Source organism: Culex pipiens, chromosome 1 (assembly GCF_016801865.2).
Source record: "Culex pipiens pallens isolate TS chromosome 1, TS_CPP_V2, whole genome shotgun sequence".
Lineage (NCBI taxonomy): Eukaryota > Metazoa > Arthropoda > Insecta > Diptera > Culicidae > Culex > Culex pipiens.
Window position 1 is genome coordinate 79660467 of NC_068937.1, and position 19673 is coordinate 79680139.

A 19673-nucleotide genomic window follows, 5' to 3' on the forward strand; every position below is an offset into this window, starting at 1 on the left:
ACATAAATAACATAAATAACATAAATAACATAAATAACATAAATAACATAAATAACATAAATAACATAAATAACATAAATAACATAAATAACATAAATAACATAAATAACATAAATAACATAAATAACATAAATAACATAAATAACATAAATAACATAAATAACATAAATAACATAAATAACATAAATAACATAAATAACATAAATAACATAAATAACATAAATAACATAAATAACATAAATAACATAAATAACATAAATAACATAAATAACATAAATAACATAAATAACATAAATAACATATATAACATATATAACATAAATAACATAAATAACATAAATAACATATATAACATATATAACATATATAACATAAATAACATAAATAACATAAAAAACATAAATAACATAAATAACATAAATAACATAAATAACATAAATAACATAAATAACATAAATAACATAAATAACATAAATAACATAAATAACATAAATAACATAAATAACATAAATAACATAAATAACATAAATAACATAAATAACATAAATAACATAAATAACATAAATTATGTATGGGACCATCCATAATAAACCACGTGGACACTCTAGGGGGGGGGGGGATCTATGACATTTCCCCGAAACCCATATTACCGAAGGGACATTTCCCCGAATGCCACTTCCCCGAAAAGACACTTCCCCTAATAGTCATTTCCCCGAATTCCATTTACCCGAATTTCCCATTTCCCCTAAACGTCCACATCCCCGAAAGTCATTTTCCCGAATAGGCCACAATCCCGAATGCCACTTACCCGATTAGTCATATCCCTGAATAGTCATTTCCCTGAATGCCATTTCCCCGAACGCGGTCAAGCGGAAATGCCCGGTGCCCCGGAGCGCGCGCACTCCTGGGCACCGGGCATTTCCGCTTGACCGCGTTCGGGGAAATAGCATTTTATAAGAAAAAAATGAAGGCAATTTTTATCACATCAAACCACATATAATATATCTTGAATGGTTCGTATTGGCCTTGAATGATCAACTTTCTTTTTGGATTCACTCAGAACAGACGTAGCATTTTAGGGGGGAAAAAGTGTTGAAAGGTTTGGTACTATTCATTCATATACAATGCATATTGTTACAGACTTTTTGTTATATATTCTCAAACCAAATACTTTTTAATGATAATAATAATGCAATAGAAGTTTTGTTATTTTTTATGATTCAGAAAACATACCGTGCGATTTTCGTAGTACAGAACCCCGTTCATACTGATCATTTTATTCACATTGCTAGTTTTGGATTAGCATAGCATAGCATTGGTGTCTACCCGTAGCTGCTACTTCGTTATTGACCAGGACCCCCAAAAATTGCTCCGTGGACCACAGATGAAAAGTAGGAACCAATCATCACCCCTTCGCAATTTTCAAAGGTCCCTATCATGCTGATCAATACCGACGCCGGCCACGACCAGAGGTAAGACACGGGGAAGTGGATGGGAATGTTAGTCCGATACTTGAGTGATGGGACCGCCAAATCGACTGCGTCTCCGACAAAGTATCACATGAGTTTTGAGGGGTTAGTAAGATGGGTATGAGGTCAGGATTCACTGTGGTAGGTGATGCGACCATAAGCAATTTGTTCATCGGTTGAAATTTTAAAAATCTTAGGCAGCCGGCTGCGGAAAGATAGCTATCTAGGGATTTAAATATAATATTAACTCGACCGCGATTCTCCAGAAATTGTCCGTCGGCGTGCCTTCCGATCAACGGTGATGTAGGAAGGGCTTCATTTATTGAAATGATTATTGAAATGATATAGAAAGGGCTTAATCCAGCAATACGACTTGCTAGTCTCAAAAATAGGTACGTTTTTATAGAAAACTATAAATAGAGAACAACACAAAAAAAACTCATCGGCCAACGATCGCGAGTGGAAAAAAAAAACAATGAAAAAAAGAAGGTGAAAAAAACGGAACTGCGCGTCCCGAAAAGCACCACACTACTGATGCAATTATTTAATTATAATAGCCAATCACCCCATGCTCTCGAACAGCGACACAAAAGAGACGGAAAATAACACGAAAAAACAGGACTGCGCTTCCACACAGGCACCGCACTACTGATGCCATTATTTAATTATAATAGCCAATCACCCCATGCTCTCGAACAGCGACACAAAAGAGACGGAAAATAACACGAAAAAACAGGACTGCGCGTCCACACAGGCACCGCACTACTGATGCCATTATATAATTATAATAGCCAATCACCCCATGCTCTCGAACAGCGACACAAGAGAGACGGAAAATAACACGAAAAAACAGAACTGCGCGTCCACACAGGCACCGCACTACTGATGCCATTATTTAATTATAATAGCCAATCACCCCATGCTCTCGAACAGCGACACAAAAGAGACGGAAAATAACACGAAAAAACAGGACTGCGCGTCCACACAGGCACCGCACTACTGATGCCATTATTTAATTATAATAGCCAATCGCCCCATGCTCTCGAACAGCGACACAAAAGAGACGGAAAATAACACGAAAAAACAGAACTGCGCGTCCACACAGGCACCGCACTCATTCACATTGCTAGTTTTGGATTTGGCAAAAAGTATAATCAACAAAACAAAAAAAAAATGTACCAGCCTGAACCTATTTGTTCGATTTTTGGGTTCTTGAACACACAACAACTCGATTATCCGAAGGCCTCGGAAAAATTTCACTTTGGATAATCGAACTTCGGATAATCGAAACTTCGGATAATCGAGGCTTCGGATAATCGAGTCTGGACTGTAATTGGGTCCTAAAATTAAGCTGATATTAGTGTTCACAATGATGAAGCTTATTTCTAAAGTACAATGACCCTTTGAACGACCGCAAAGGATTTAACATGGATTTTTAATTCAATTTTTAAAAATTCACTTCCCGGCCCTTCTTGGCAGAAAAGCTCCTACTTGACAGCTCGTTCCAAGGGGACCATAGTTGATCCATCGAAAAAATGTTGTCTTGTTAATAACTTTTTTTTTGCTTAATTAAAAAAATGTCATCAGAAATGGTTTTCAATCGTGTTTCTTACCGTTGTTCAAAAAATTGATAAAGGGCTTTACTACCCAATTTACAACATTTAATCAACAGAATACCCGAAAAAGCTGTTTATTCGGTAAAATTGAGAGAGAAAATAACTGTTAGTCATGGAAAAAGGCTTTAGCGAAATTAAAGATTAGGGAATATGAAAATTCGGGAAAATTGAAATTTAAATAAACGGCAATTATCGTAAGTGTCACATCGGGGAAATGTCATTCGGGGAAATGGCCGATTAGGGGAAATGGCATTCGGGGATATAGCCGATTAGGGGAAATGATATTCGGGGAAATGGCATTCGGGGATGTGGCTGATTAGGGGAAGTGGTATTCGGGGATGTGGCCAATTAGGGGAAATGATTTTCGGGGAAATGGCATTCGGGGAAATGTCATTCGGGGAAATGAGCTAGACCCGGGGGGGGGGGTATGGCGATTGTCCACGCTCCATACAAAAAAGATTTTTTTTGGAATGGACAATTGTACAGGGGGGGGGGGGAGGAGGTTGAGATTACCAAAAAAAGTGTCCACGTGGTTTGTGGATGGTCCCTATACATCTTTCTAATATTTCACAATCATCTGTATATTTGTTTAACAAATTCTTCTTGACTCATATCAATTTTGCTGAAAACCTAAAGTTTTTGTCAGCCCAATAGAGTTATCTAAGGCCGAGCTCACGCACACTAGCACACCATTTGTTTTGCTGGGCGGTACAAAATTTAACCTAAATCTGTTTCGTGTACGTACACGCAATACATGCGCACGTAGATAACTCTATAAGATGCCCCTTTACCCCTTTAGCATTACGGCTTAGTAAACTCCAGATTTTTGTTTAGTTCTTAAATTTATCGTGCTGTTAAAAAGGTAAGGTAAGGCGGGTTTCACAGCCGTCAAAATAGTTATGCAAAATAGTTAAGCCTAAGGGAGCGTTATTTTATTACGTAACGCAACAAATCGGATGTCTACACCCCCTAACATAAATAACATAAGACCATTAATTAGTGTTATTACTTTGTTTTTGTTATTAATTACTTTGATTACCAAAACATTACATTAAATTATCAAAAAAATGCTATTAATTTCAATAAATTACTGTTAATTATTTAGCAATTCCAGAACTACTCATTATTTGCGCAATTGTTCCCAATTCAGATTTTCATTTATGCTTGGATTGTATTTATATATACACAGTGAACTCAATCGGAATTTTAAAACGGAATTCAATTCGAATCGTTTAAGTATTCCGTTTCAAACGCAACAACCGAACTTAATTCCGTTTCAGAATTCCGATTGAGTTGACTGGGCAGTAGCTTCGATTAGGATTACACTCTTTTGTGTAATCATAATTGAACTAGAAAACGTTTAATGCTGTTACTCGGTGAAGCAATAACGTTGCCCTGTCACGAAATATTTTAGCAGAGCTGGTTCTGTAAGAATCCTGCTAGAATGTCGCTACATTTCTGTTAGAATTATATAAGAAAATGGAAACTGTGTTAGAACTCGGCTGGAAACCAACCAACGAATGCCTGCTCATTTAGGTACACTTTTTTTATTACGTAACGCTAATGTCCATACAAATTTCAAAGAAATACTTAACTCGTTCGATCCCCCACCCCCTCAACCCACACCACCAACTGCGTTACGTAATAAAAGAATGCGGCACTTGTATCAGAAGAAAGAGCATTTTTGCTAGTTCTAGCTGTTCTGTGTTCTGCGTGCACGTCCGCAAACATCGACCACCCAGTCAAATCAATCCGAATCCTGAAACGGAATCTAATTAGAATCGTATACAAATTCCGTTTCAAACGCAACAACCGGTTCCGTGTTCGAACCGGTTGTTGCGTTTGAAACGGAATTTGTATACGATTCTAATTAGATTCCGTTTCAGAATTCGGGTTGATTTGACTGGGCACACACATCCTAATACGAAGCGCCACCAAAAGGCAAAAGGTAACTACGAATATATTTGGCACTTTCGTTTCAGTTTTGCAAAAACAAATAACAAAACTAACTTTCAAGTATAGTTGACTATTAAACATGTAATTGTTGCTGATTTGTTCGAACATTTGATCAAAAAAGTTTTTTTGCAGCACCTCTTTTTGACGGACATTTCTGTTGCCACCTTTTGGTTCCTTGGATTAGCCATAGATATTTTCATAGTGTAATAGAGTTATCTAAGCCCGAGCTCACGCAAACTAGCACTCCATTTGTTTTGCTGGCGGGTACAAAATTTAACCTCAATGTTTTTCGTGTACGTTCACGCAATACATGCGCACGTAGATAACTCTATAAACAGGGCAGCTACCACCACGCAGCGCCACCAGCGTAAAAGAGCATTCTTTTATTACGTAACGCAGTTGGTGGTGTGGGTTGAGGGGGTGGGAGGTTCGAACGAGTTAAGTTTTTTTTTAAATTTGTATGGAAGGGCGAGGGAGTCAAAAAATCCAAATTTAAGCGTTACTTAATAAAAGAAGTGTAGGCATTCGATGGCTGGTTTCCAGCCGAGTTCTAACACAATTTCCATTTTCTTATACAATTCTAATAGAAATGTAGTGACTGTTAACGCCCAGTTAACCAAATTTGACGATTAGTAGAGAAACTTCCAGACAACACTGTAGACTATGTAACCTCACACACATAATCACAGTAGCCCTTCGTGTACCTTTATGTTCAATGTTTGTAGTCGTTTTAGCACACGAAGTGGTTTGTCTTTTGTAATGTTTTGTAGACTTCCCGGTCACAAGAACTTGACTAGCTTAGGAACTAGACCAGAACTCAATCCAAGAACACTTCTGACCAGATGGTCGACCGGGACAGTTACCCCTCCTCAGGGGCAAGTTAAGTAGACGCAATAAACACCTAAGAATTTGTACCCCTTTTGTGCAATAAAGTTTATCCCTAAGTTATCGCGATTTTTCTGTAACTTACCGGATCACTAAGTTTCACCCCCGACACACAGGACCACATCCGCTACGATGTGCGTTAACATTTTGGTGGTCGAGCCGGATTGTGTGCCGGGAACCACGAAGTCGAAAGACATTCCGCCGGTAACAAATTCGCGATGGCGCCGCGTTCGTAGACCCGTCCAAGTTGAGTGTGACCCCAACGCCATTCTACCGCGGCAGAACAGTGAAAACTTCCCGTCCAATCGAAGAAGTTCCGTCCACTTCTCACCTGCAATCATGAAAATCGGTGAAACATAAACTGCAGTGCATTTTCATGAAAACGTTCCATGCTAAACCGCGGCGCCACTCCAGAAATGCAGCCTGTCCAGAAGTCCGTTGGAAGGATTCGCCATCTTCCAACGTTACAAAGAATCCCGTCCAGATCAGCCATTCTGTCCTGGCGACCAAGAAGCACGATTCCGCCATCGTGATATGGCCACTAACCCGTTATTTATGTTATTTATGTTATTTATGTTATTTATGTTATTCATGTTATTTATGTTATTTATGTTATGTTATGTATGTTATGTATGTTATTTATGTTATTTATGTTATTTATGTTATTTATGTTATTTATGTTATTTATGTTATTTATGTTATTTATGTTATTTATGTTATTTATGTTATTTATGTTATTTATGTTATTTATGTTATTTATGTTATTTATGTTATTTATGTTATTTATGTTATTTATGTTATTTATGTTATTTATGTTATTTATGTTATTTATGTTATTTATGTTATTTATGTTATTTATGTTATTTATGTTATTTATGTTATTTATGTTATTTATGTTATTTATGTTATTTATGTTATTTATGTTATTTATGTTATTTATGTTATTTATGTTATTTATGTTATTTATGTTATTTATGTTTTTTATGTTATTTATGTTATTTATGTTATTTATGTTATTTATGTTATTTATGTTATTTATGTTATTTATGTTATTTATGTTATTTATGTTATTTATGTTATTTATGTTATTTATGTTATTTATGTTATTTATGTTATTTATTTTATTTATGGTATTTATGTTAACAAAATAGTTAAGCCTAAGGGAGCGTTATTTTATTACGTAACGCAACAAATCGGATGTCTCGACCCCCTAACGTAAATATCATAAGACCATTAATTAGTGTTATTACTTTGTTTTTGTTAATAATTACTTTGATTTTAAAATATTACATTAAATTATCAAAAAAAAAATGCTATTAATTCCAATAAATTACTGTTAATTATTTAGCAATTCCAGAACTACTCATTGTTTGCGCAATTGTTCCCAATTCAGATTTTCATTTATGCTTGAATTGTATTTATTTATACCCAGTCAACTCAATCGGAATTTTGAAACGGAATTCAATTCGAATCGTTTAAGTATTCCGTTTCAAACGCAACAACCGAACTTAATTCCGTTTCAGAATTCCGATTGAGTTGACTGGGCAGTAGCTTCGATTAGGATTACACTCTTTTGTGTAATCATAGTTGAACTAGAAAAAGTGTAATGCTGTTACTCGGTGAAGCAATAACGTTGCCCTGTCACGAAATATTTTAGCAGAGCTGGTTCTGTAAGAATCCTGCTAGAATGTCGCTACATTTCTGTTAGAATTCTATAAGAAAATGGAAACTGTGTTAGAACTCGGCTGGAAACCAACCAACGAATGCCTGCTCATTTAGGTACACTTTTTTTATTACGTAACGCTAAAATTTGGATTTTTTGACCCCCTCGCCCTTCGTTTAAAATGTCCATACAAATTTCAAAAAAATACTTAACTCGTTCGATCCCCCACCCCCTCAACCCACACCACCAACTGCGTTACCATGGCTTTCTACCTAAGGTACTCGCGATTGAGTGTGTAGTAGTGCGGTTGTCAAAATCGTTATCTCTGACTCTCTCACTCCACTGACACTGACATTGTTTATGTTTTGGTTTTCCTGGCACGGTCCATTGTTCGTTTGTTATTGTTTTGGTTTTAGTGGCACGGAGTCATGCACTCACACTAATGCAAAGCAAGATCGCGAGTACCTATGATATACAGCCTTGCTGCGTTACGTAATAAAAGAATGCGGCACTTGTATCAGAAGAAAGTGAGGCATTTTCGCTAGTTCTAACTGTTCTGCGTGCACGTCCGCAAACATCGACACACACATACTAAAACAAAGCGCCACCAAGAGGCAAAACGTAATTACGAATATGTTTGGCACTTTCGTTTCGGTTTTGCAAAAACAAATAACAAAACTAACTTTCAAGTATAGTTGACTGTTAAACTTGTAATTGTTGCAGATTTGTTCGAACATTTGATCAAACAAGTTTTTTTTGCTGCACCTCTTTTTGACGGACATTTCTATTCACCTTTTTGTTCCTTGGATTAGCCATGGATATTTTCATAGTGTAATAGTGAGTTATCTAAGCCCGAGCTCACGCACAAAATTTAACCTCAATGTTTTTCGTGTACGTTCACGCAATACATGCGCACGTAGATAACTCTATAAACAGGGCAGCAACCACCACGCAGCGCCACCAGCGTAAAAGAGCATTCTTTTATTACGTAACGCAGTTGGTGGTGTGGGTTGAGGGGGTGGGAGGTTCGAACGAGTTAAGTATGTTTTTTGAAATTTGTATGGACATTTTAAACGAAGGGCGAGGGGGTCAAAAATTCCAAATTTTAGCGTTACGTAATAAAAGAAGTGTACCTAAATGAGCAGGCATTCGTTGGTTGGTTTCTAGCCGAGTTCTAACACAGTTTCCATTTTATATTGAATTCTAATAGAAATGTAGTGACATTCTAGCAGGATTCTTACAGAACCAGCTCTGCTAAAATATTTCGTGCCTGGGCAACGTTACCCAAGTAACCAAACAGCACTAAAACAAGTCAGTGTTCAGCACTACAAGCGCTTTACCAGCTGTGGATTATTGCTAACAAGTTTAGACATCTGCACTAAAAGCGCTTTTACAGCTGATTTGCGATCGGTTTTGGACTTTATATTTCTGATTTCCAGCTAGCCTCTACTGTTGTTGATCCAACCCTGCACAAAACGTAAAAAAAATTGAGAGAAGCAAAAATGTGGCTCTCTCGGCTCTCTATTTCCCCTCCCCCTCTTCTGATTTATTTTTGGTTTGTTTACTACCACGTTACCGACTCAGCTGTCCGTGTGGGGAAGAGCCGATTTTTTTGCGTGAAAGGTAGATGTTGGAGATGTGATGCCTTGATGCTTGAGTTTACCGCCGATGTGTTGAACTTTCTGCGCCTTTATCCATTCGCCCAATTTGGAGTTGGCTTACCGCAGCTGTTTTTAAACCTACCAATGCTTGTACTTTGCATGATACCTAAAATAACTCTATGGTATATGCTCCGTCAGACTCTGCTGGGGCAGGTTCCTCCATTATGACCAGTACCCCAGTACCCACGCCGAATTCTGAAGATTCTTTAGGCACCGAAGAGGCCCGAAAATGTCAACCTTTAGGCCAACCTACATTTTTCAAAAGAAGCGATTCTTTTTCATAATAATCGCAACATTAGTCCTCATTTTGTTTATTCAGCTCTTACGAAAAATTTCGATAAGGACTGAAAAAATCGACAGCACCTGCTAAAGCATGAAATCATGGTGAATCTCAGCCACCAACTGACAGCGGAAATTTTCTCCGCATGTTTGTGATGGTTGTTCTAGTTGAAGGGATGAGCGAGTAAGAAATGTGTTTATTTTCGTTTGCTTCATTCTCTCTCTTTCACACCTCTACTGTGTTGCCAGTTAATGGGAAAAAATCCAGCAGTGTTGCTAGGAGCAGCATTAATTCAGCTGCATTTCAGCAAAGCCTAAAGCAATTGTTTTAGAGCTGATTTGTTTTGATCTTAGCTGTTTTATGACTAACTAGCTGGTGAATGCTGATGAACAGCTAATTTATGATTTATATTAATGCTGGATGGTTACTTGGGTATTGCTTCACCGAGTAACAGCATTAAACTTTTTTTAGTTCAACTATGATTACACATATAATCCTACTTGAACCTACTGCTCAGTCAACTCAATCGGAATTCTAAAACGGAATCCAGTTCGGTTGTTGCGTTTGAAACGGAATACTTAAACGATTCGATTTTAATTCCGATTGAGTTGACTGGGTAGTACCACGGGTATGGATATTCAAGTAATTTCAATATGGCGACTTGTATCAGAAGAAGGTGAGGCGTTTTCGCTAGTTGTGTTCTGTGTTCTGTGTGCACGTCCGCAAACATCGACCACACACATACTTATACAAAGCGCCACCAAGAGGCAAAAGGTAATTACGAATATTTTTGGCATTTTCGTTTCGGTTTTGCAAAAACAAGTGACAAAATTAGCTTTTAAGTATAGTTTGACTATCAAACTTGTAATTGTTGCTGATATGTACGAAAATTTGATCAAAAAATAATATATATCGTATATATATATAACTCGTTCGAACCCCCCACACCCTCAACCTTTACCACCAACTGCGCTACGTAATAAAAGAATGCTCTTTTACGCTGTACTACCCAGTCAACTCAATCGGAATTAAATTCGAATCGTCTTAGTATACATAATATATATCTCGGGTAAATTTTGAAAAAGCCGTAAGAGCCACCGTGATCTCCGACATTAATTTTCGTTTTTCTCCAAATTGTAATAAAATTTCATTCATTTTTAGTTTGGGTCACTTGAAAGACGTGTAGATGAACAATCTTAAGCATTTTTGAAATTGGTTTTTCGTAAGTGGGTCGGATACCGAGGCAAAAAAGGCTTTGTTTACCATTGGCTTTTACGTATTTTTGAAAACTAATCCGAGTTATAGTATGTGCTCAAATACGTAAATACGCCTCTCTCGTATACGGTTGTTAATTTCGGCAGAAGTGGAGGCAGTTTGAAACTAACACAAAAGTGTGTGTACACCACCAACTGCGTTACGTAATAAAATAATGCTCTTTTACGCTGGTGCACTGAAAACCCAACCATGGTAGTTGCTACCATATTATAGGGTTAAATTGAGAACACGCACCGACGTATTTTTGCTAAAAACATTCCGTGCTTGGATTGACGCAGTCAGTTTTACTATGTCGTGAGTGGTATAGTAATTTTAACCCTCCAATACGGAGAGAATGATAATGGTTTTGTAATTGCTACCATGCAATTTTGTGGAAGCATGGTACATTTTACCATACTTGCGTTTACTTTTACCAAAAAGCCACAGTTAATAAGCAGCATTTTTAGCAAATGTTTTTAAAATTACCATGGTCGGGCTTTCAGTGTGGCGCTGCGTGGTGCCCAGTCAAATCAACCCGAATTTTGAAACGGAATCTAATTAGAATCGTACACAAATTCCGTTTCAAACGCAACAACCGGTTCGAACACGGAACCGGTTGTTGCGTTTGAAACGGAATTTGTATACGATTCTAATTTGATTCCGTTTCAGAATTCGGATTGAGTTAACTGGGCATGGTAGCTGCCCTGTTTATTACACTGTGAAAATATCTATGGCTAATCTAAGGAACCAAAAGGTGGCAACAGAAATGTCCGTTCAAAAGAGGTGCTGCAAAAAAACTTATTATTTTTTGATCAAATTTTCGAACAAATCAGCAACAAAGTTTGAGTCAAACTATACTTAAAAGTAAATTTTGTTATTTGTTTTGCAAAACCGAAACGAAAGTGCCAAAAATATTCGTAATTACCTTTTGCCTCTTGGTGGCGCTTTGTATTAGTATGTGTGTGGTCGATGTTTGCGGATGTGCACGCAGAACACAGAACAGTTAAAACTAGCGAAAATGCCTCATTTTCTTCTGATACAAGTCGCCATATTGATTTTCAAACAAATCAGCAACAACCCAGTCAAATCAACCCGAATTCTGAAACGGAATCTAATTAGAATCGTATACAAATTCCGTTTCAAACGCAACAACCGGTTCGAACACGGAACCGGTTGTTGCGTTTGAAACGGAATTTGTATACGATTCTAATTAGATTCCGTTTCAGAATTCGGATTGAGTTAACTGGGAAAGTTTGAATCAAACTATACTTAAAAGTTAGGTAAGGCGTGTTTCACAGCCGTCAAAATAGTTATGCAAAATAGTTAAGCCAATAAATTACTGTTAATTATTTAGCAATTCCAGAACTACTCATTATTTGCGCAATTGTTCCCAATTCAGATTTTCATTTATGCTTGAATTGTATTTATTTATACCCAGTCAACTCAATCGGAATTTTGAAACGGAATTCAATTCGAATCGTTTAAGTATTCCGTTTCAAACGCAACAACCGAACTTAACACTCAAACGCTCGGGTAGTCATTTGACCCCTATTTTTTTTCTTAAAAATCTCATAACTTTTGGTAGAATTGACCAAATTGGATGCTTCCGGTTGCAAAAGATCCAGATTTGTCTATATTTTGAACTGTCAGATGGGGGACAAATATGGTCCACTTTTACCGGAGATATTCCGGATTCCGTTGGGGTACCTCGACCCTCCTATTTGGAGTTTTGGTCAATAGAACAAAAACCATTGCACAGAAAAATGCCGGAAATGATGCAAAACTTCAAGGCATTATTCTAATACATCATCCTGCATAGACACGTGGCATGGCCAATACCTTCGGGCACCGAAACAGGTTCCAACCGAAAACGGTTCACTGAGCTGATGTCGATTGGTGCCCAGATGGAACCGGTTCCAGTGCCCCGTATGACTTAACCATGTCAATTATTTTTGCTGGATGATGTATTAGAAGGATGCCTTGAAGTTTTGTATCATTTCCGGCATTTTTCTGTGAAATGGATTTTGTTCTATTGAACAAAACCCCAAATAGGATGGCCGAGGTACCCCAACGGAATCCGGAATATCTCCGGTAAGAGTGGACCATATTTGTCCCCCATATGACAGTTCAAAATATAGACAAATCTAGATCTTTTGCAACCGGAAGCATCCAATTTGGTCAATTCTACCAAAAGTTATGAGATTTTTAAGAAAAAAAATAGGGGTCAAATGACTACCCGAGCGTTTGAGTGTTAATTCCGTTTCAGAATTCCGATTGAGTTGACTGGGCAGTATCTTCGATTAGGATTACACACTTTTGTGTAATCATAGTTGAACTAGAAAAAGTGTAATGCTGTTACTCGGTGAAGCAATAACGTTGCCCTGTCACGAAATATTTTAGCAGAGCTGGTTCTGTAAGAATCCTGCTAGAATGTTGCTACATTTCTGTTAGAATTCTATAAGAAAATGGAAACTGTGTTAGAACTCGGCTGGAAACCAACCAACGAATGCCTACTCATTTAGGTACACTTCTTTTATTACGTAACGCTAAAATTTTGATTTTTTGACCCCCTCGCCCTTCGTTTAAAATGTCCATATAAATTTCAAAAAACATACTTTACTCGTTCGATCCCCCACCCCCTCAACCCACACCACCAACTGCGTTACGTAATAAAAGAATGCGGCACTTGTATCAGAAGAAAGTGAGGCATTTTCGCTAGTTGTAACATAAGTGTAGCGAATTCGAATATTTGTAGCCTTGATCAATGTTTTATGTGCCAAATGAATAATTAAACATAAAAGTGTAGAAAAGCACAGCGCTAGCGTAGAATTAGATCCACAGTCTCGCTTGAAAGCTCGACGCGAGGAGGAATATTTCTTGCACTCGATCGTCACCGCCTGCGACGATGCTCAATCTGAAGAAGAGAGACAGGAGGATGAGAAGGAAAATGCGGCACGATCGCGGCAGCAAGCACTAGTTGCCTGCAAGCCGCCAGTGAAGGTGCATAACCGAGTTAAAGGCGCGAAGAAAATTAGCGTGGGACGCGGTGGCACGAGGGCGACATTCATCGAGGAGCGCGCAAAAAACCGGCCTCCAAAGGACCCGTTCGTCCACTCCCAACGTTGCCGGCCGTCCGAAACAAAAACCATCCGGATTAACCGAGCATGTGCCCGTGGACCGGCTGCTGACGCAGACGAACCATAGACGTGGTGGTGAATTACGGGTAAGAACGCGGAATGAGCGTATCACCAGCCATTGACGACCATCTATTCCACAGAGCTTCCCGGTCGGAAGTGGACGGCACCAGGCAGAGGCAGGCCCGCGAAGCACAATAAAACATCTACCAAGCACGCAAAACATCACGACACAAGCCGGCACCAAGTAAGTGACGCTGGTGGGATCAGCACGCGGATCTTAACAAAGCCATTGTTCATAAGTGCGAGCCAGCGGAGGCGTCGGTAACGCAGATCGCCGGGCGCGTCGCTAACCGTAGCAAATCTCAAGTCGAGTAAGTGCAGACACGGTTCCTGGGAAGACCGTTCTAACAGAATTTCCATCATTAGGACCGAGCGGCCTCACCCAAAGGAGAACGATCAGAGGGGTCGGTAAAGTAGCCGGCACGAACCAACGCTCACTAGGCCAGAACGCTCCATCGGTCCAGGACCTGCGGCATTCATTCCACCGTCGTCGCGTAAGAACGCGCTCAAGACAACCACAAACAACCGCAAACTAACAATGTTATCGCCCACAGCGGATCACGTACGATAGAGCACAACGCGAATCCCGCGAACGGGAACCGAGGACACAGGACGTCACTGGATCGCTGCCGATAAGTTGCGTCGAGGTCTTGGAGTAGTTGCACGCGATTGGAAGCCAAACGCCCCCAAGAAACACGGGGTAAGTTTAACGACAAACAGTCAGAGAAGGTGGGTCGCTAACTGGCATCTTCCGGCAGGGCGTTTTTTGGGACACTTGAGTCATTGGAGTTTCGGCGCTCGAGGTTGGACGTGTGGAAGGCCGGCAGTCCGGAGAGGAGCATTCGGTTCGCGAGGCACGCGTAGGGACGCTGCAGGAAAGCGTCGAAGATCAGACGCCGGCACATTGGAGAGGAGGCACGCGCATCGCAACGGTTCGTCGATCAACAGCTCACCCGCCAGTGGCACCGTAAGGCGTGTTACGTTACGCGCGCACGATGAGCGGACAGCGCGTCGAGCTGAGCGAGGACTGTGCAAAGAAGAAGTGATGGGCCCATCGCGTGTGTGAGTAGTGCGTTAGTAATAAGAAGACGAAGAGAAAAAAGATTGGCGTAGGTTTTAGGCTTTAGAGAGTGAGAGGCAGATCTAGAACGATGAATCAAAGCATGTAATCGCACGAATAAATTTGGCACAAAATTCAGAATTCGCTGTATTGTTATTTGTGGTTGGCTAGTCGGGACACAGGGCTATTTCGCTACCCGGTGCACCCACCCTTATCAACACTGGCGCCCAACTAAACGAACCTTTTGGCATTTTGGTTCGAAATTTTTGAGATTTGCATAAATTGTGACACGCAAATCGTTTTTTTTTTTTTTGCATTTTTGGCGCAACATTACTATAATTTTGGCTCATTATTTAAAATTTATGATGGATCCGTCGTACCTTACCGATGAGGAAATACAATATGAACTGGGGATAAGACATGTACTACATTTGTGCTCGCTTCCTCGCCGCATTAGAGTAGCGCGTTTGAGGGCCATCATCCAACAAGATGAGGCTTGAGGAATCGTCCCTGAAACTGCGACACACTTTTTGTCCCCAGAAGACGATCTGAGGCAATGTCACAAAAACCTCACCGAACTCGTGACGTGGATAGAAAAGGCTATCGAAACGAAAAACGTAACCTATCTGGTCCAGGCTAGGGCGCGTCTTCATCACTATCGCGATCGCTTAGCAATCTTGCTTACAACGGAGAGGCTGGCAGAGGATCACGCAGTTTGCTCAATGGTCGTTCAATTCTGCATCGAGGACATTGATGACACGCTGGGAAAGGCGAAGAAACGGTCAGAGATCAACACTAGCGGAGACGATAACTCGGGTGCAGCGGACGGACAGAACAACGGGACGGCTCACGTCAATCCGGATCAAACAGAAAGGCGAGACGAAGTGGGAACGGACGGTAACCCGCCGGGCCCAAGTAGCAACTTCCTATCATCGACGCAATCGTCGACCAACCAATCGGGAAACCGAGGCTTCAACATGGCGTGGAACAATCTGTTGAACCAAAACACCACACCCAGAAACGACAACGGGGATATGCTAAACAATTATATTTTATTGTTTATTCGTCAAGCTTATGTAGACTACTTACAATTTTCTTACATACTAGATATTATTTCTATTGTACAGATTTTTTCGTAGTTCCGGTTTAGACATGTCGAAATGTATGTACTGAGAATTTTCATTATAAAAGCGCATCATTTGATTTAATGGCGAATTTTTTAAATAATTTGTCGTGTATGCAGTTATTCTAAAAAGTTGTGAATGTCTAAGAGTACGGCTTGGTTCATGCTGCTGACTGTATGCGTTGAGAAATAATGTCGTTGATGAAAGAGAGCATGGCAAATTTACGACGTTCTTGTAATGATTGTATGTTTATGAGCATGCAGCGTGCTTCATACGATGGGAGAGGAAATTCAGAACGCCTTCCGGGTTACAATGAACACCAGAATGGAGGACAAGGGACTGTAAACAACAATACACATGGAACAGGAATAAGCACTGGTCAAAGCCATCTTGGAGGGCAGGCGAACCATGGTCTAGGACAGCCACTGAACAGCCACCAAACTGGATTGCAAAGCGGCCAAGGCGCCGGTGTTCTGGGAAATCTAGCTGATGGTTTGCTCGGAGGTCAAGGACCCGGATTTTCCGGAGGTCTTTCACTGTGACGGAACGGAGCTCAAGCGGGTTCATATGGTGGTCGCGCAACTGGATTCCATGCAGGTCTAGCAGCTGGTTTCTACGGAGGCCGGACAGCTGGACTCTCCAATGGTCAATCAACCGGTTCCTACGGAGGTCAAGCAACTGGAACAGGCGGCGCAAACGGAAGCCAATCGACAGGGCTTTTGGGAAGACTAACGACGGGACAGGCCGGAGGACAAGCAGATAGCTTTAGAGGAGGTGCTGGAGCAGGGCTTAACAACAATCAAGGCGGTGATCCGGGCGCTGGTCAAGCATCAGGTGCAAACGGAGATCAAGAAAGGGTGAACGAACGAAACTATCGCTGGAGGGACAAATTGTTGAACTGGATGAGAATGAACGAACAACAACGACAACAGCAAATGCAATACGAACAGTACCAACAACAACAGTACCAGCAGCAACAGTTTCAACAACACCAGTACCAGCAGCAGCAGTATCAACAACAACAGCGTTGGCAGTTCGAAGAGAGAAGACCCTACAAAGCGATTCACAACTGGCCGTTTCGCTACAAAGGAGAAAAGGACGCGATGTCACTCAACACGTTTCTACGTCGGGTTGAAATATTTGCACTTTCAGAGGAAATACCAGAAGGCTTGCATTTGAAAAACATCAAACATCTGCTGCAGGACGATGCGCTAACTTGGTATGGGAACGCATACTTAAGTGGTGATCTTTTCTCGTGGGAGGCATTCAAAATCTTGATCAGGCGAGAGTTCCTTCCGGCTAGTCACGCGTTTACCATCAGGGTAGAAGCATACCATCGCTTACAAGGAGAGAGTGAGTCTTTCAGCAAGTTCTTCCAAGACATCTCAACGCTGTTCCAGAACTGCAAACCGCCGATGAGTGAAACAGAGATGATGTTCATCTTAAAGAAAAACATGAACGACATCTACGCGCCGATTGCAGCGGCCAATCGAATGGCAAGCATGGACATGCTGGTGCAAGCCTGCAAGGAGTTCGATGAGCTCAAGAAGACGCAGGATGGTCAAAGACGGAAGGCAATTATTATTGAAATTGAATGTACCTAAAATGTTTTTTCGTGGAAAGGTAGCTAAGGGGGTCCCTTTTCGATATCTGTGACCTAGACAATATTTCACCTAGGGATTTTCGATTTTTTGTCATTTTCAGTTTTTTAACTGTATAAATGGAGGCGCACGGTACTTTTGGTTACTTTGCGGTTGCACAGCACCTCCCTAATCCTTTTAATTGCAATGGATAATGATCAAAGGGGTCGTCCATGAAATATTTCACAATATTTAAGGCCCCACCCACCCTTACAACCCCCCCCCCCTCATCCCCCTTATTTATTTAAGAAAGACAATAACATTATTTTTAGTATGAGGCGTCATCAAGTATGGCACACTAAAATCACTTAAATCAGCAAAAAATAACCCCTTTCCCCCAATGCCACACATTGTCGCGCTGACTACGCCCCCCCCTTGAATAGTACGACACGTTTTGTACCCTAATCTTGTTTTTTTGTACATTTTTATTTATTTTATAATTCTAAGTTCAATTTAACAGCTTATCATTTTTATAGGATATGTTTTTATTTTTTGTTATTGTTGAAAGTATATAATATCTATCATTAACAACTCTGTTTCTTAATGCCTTTTATCATGTTTGATTTATGAGTTACGTTTATTAAACATCGAATTACTTTATGTAAATATTTTACAACCGTGGTGTAGGGCTAAGCGTGGTTGCCTCTCACCCAGTCGGCCTGGATTCGATCCCAGATGGTCCCGGTGGCATATTTCGAGACGAGATTTGTCTGATCACGCCTTCCGTCGGACGGGGAAGTAAATGTTGGTCCCGGTATAACCTAAAGGTTATGTCGTTAGCTCAGTCCAGGTGTAGGAGTCGTCTCCCTGGGTCCTGTCTCGGTGGAGTCGCTTGTAGGCAGTTGAACTCACAATCTAAAGGTCAGTTCGAATCCCGGGGTGGATGGAAGCTAAGGTGTAAAAAGAGGTTTGCAATTGCTGTAGGAGAAGGCTTTCCAATTTAACGTGTAACCCTATTCTGATTTAAGTTGGCACCCCTGTTAACGGAAGAGCAACTGTCAGTCTGGAAAATTCTACGAGCAAAACAACACGCAAAATATATTTGATCTCACACCGTAAAGTATCGCGTTTTATTACGACTACAGGTTATGGGAACCAGCGCTCAGAGAAGTCCGCGCACGGGATGCTGAAGGCCCTGTCGGAGGTTTTTGAGAAAAGCGGAGCTGTGCAGGAGCGGCACTTGCGGATGAAGTTGAACAAGATGAAGTGCGAAGAGGGGCAGCCACTGGATGTTCACTTTGCGGCCTTTGATTCGGTTGTGATGGATCTGCGTGCCGCTGGAGCTGCTATGACGGAGACGGAACAAGTAACACATCTGCTGATGTCGCTTCCTCGATCGTACGAGCACATCGTGACGGTGCTTTTGGCAATGGAAGAGCTCACACTGCGGAAGGCTAAGGCCAGGTTGCTGAACGAAGAGGTTCGGCGCTCAGAGATGAACGAGGAAGAACCCACGGGACGAGCAGCTTTTCTCGGAGCCCCCAAAAAGTTCACGGGAAAATGCTGGCGTTGCAACGAGCCAGGACACAGGGCCTTTGAATGCCCGAAGGCTAGCGGAGAGGAAGCAAGAAACACGGAGAAAAGAAGGCCGGGCCCGCAGAAACGGGCGTTCAACCTCAGCAAGAGGGAGGATGATCGCGGCCAGGAGGAGGATACGAGCCGAGCATTTGCTTTCGTCGCGGCTCGAGGGACTGAATCACTTGGCAGTTCCGGACACGCTCCGAGAGAGGTCTTGTGGATCATCGACTCGGGATGTACGGATCATATGACCAACGATGACAAGCTGTTTCTCGTCGAGCGTCGACTGTCCGCGGTGTACCCGGTGTCGCTCGCAGAGAAGGGACAGGCCATTGAAGCGACAAAGATCG

At 40.9% G+C, this 19673-nt stretch overlaps 1 protein-coding gene across 4 annotated transcripts; it reads left to right on the top strand.

The window, feature by feature from the left end:
- The first annotated feature begins 12033 nt into the window (after window positions 1–12033).
- On the top strand, window positions 12034–17990 carry LOC128092534 (uncharacterized). 4 transcript variants are annotated; one of them, XR_008211848.1, is made up of 5 exons: window positions 12039–14007; window positions 14062–14292; window positions 14348–14475; window positions 14536–14681; window positions 14740–17990. XR_008211848.1 is itself a non-coding variant. In XM_052706524.1 (3 exons), exon 3 carries the CDS (start codon window positions 17068–17070, stop codon window positions 17767–17769), a length of 702 nt encoding a protein of 233 aa, XP_052562484.1. In that variant the 5' UTR covers window positions 12034–14475; window positions 14536–14681; window positions 14740–17067; the 3' UTR covers window positions 17770–17990. The 4 variants fall into 4 exon arrangements, 3 of the variants coding, with proteins under 3 accessions (XP_052562484.1, XP_052562482.1, XP_052562483.1); XM_052706524.1 differs by having other exon boundaries at window positions 12034–14475; XM_052706522.1 differs by having other exon boundaries at window positions 12034–14007; window positions 14062–14681.
- The last annotated feature ends 1683 nt before the right edge of the window (window positions 17991–19673 follow it).

Excerpts from the sequence above, each read along its gene's own strand:
- LOC128092534 (XM_052706524.1), top strand. The coding sequence starts at position 17,068 with ATGAGAATGAACGAACAACAACGACAACAGCAAATGCAATACGAACAG.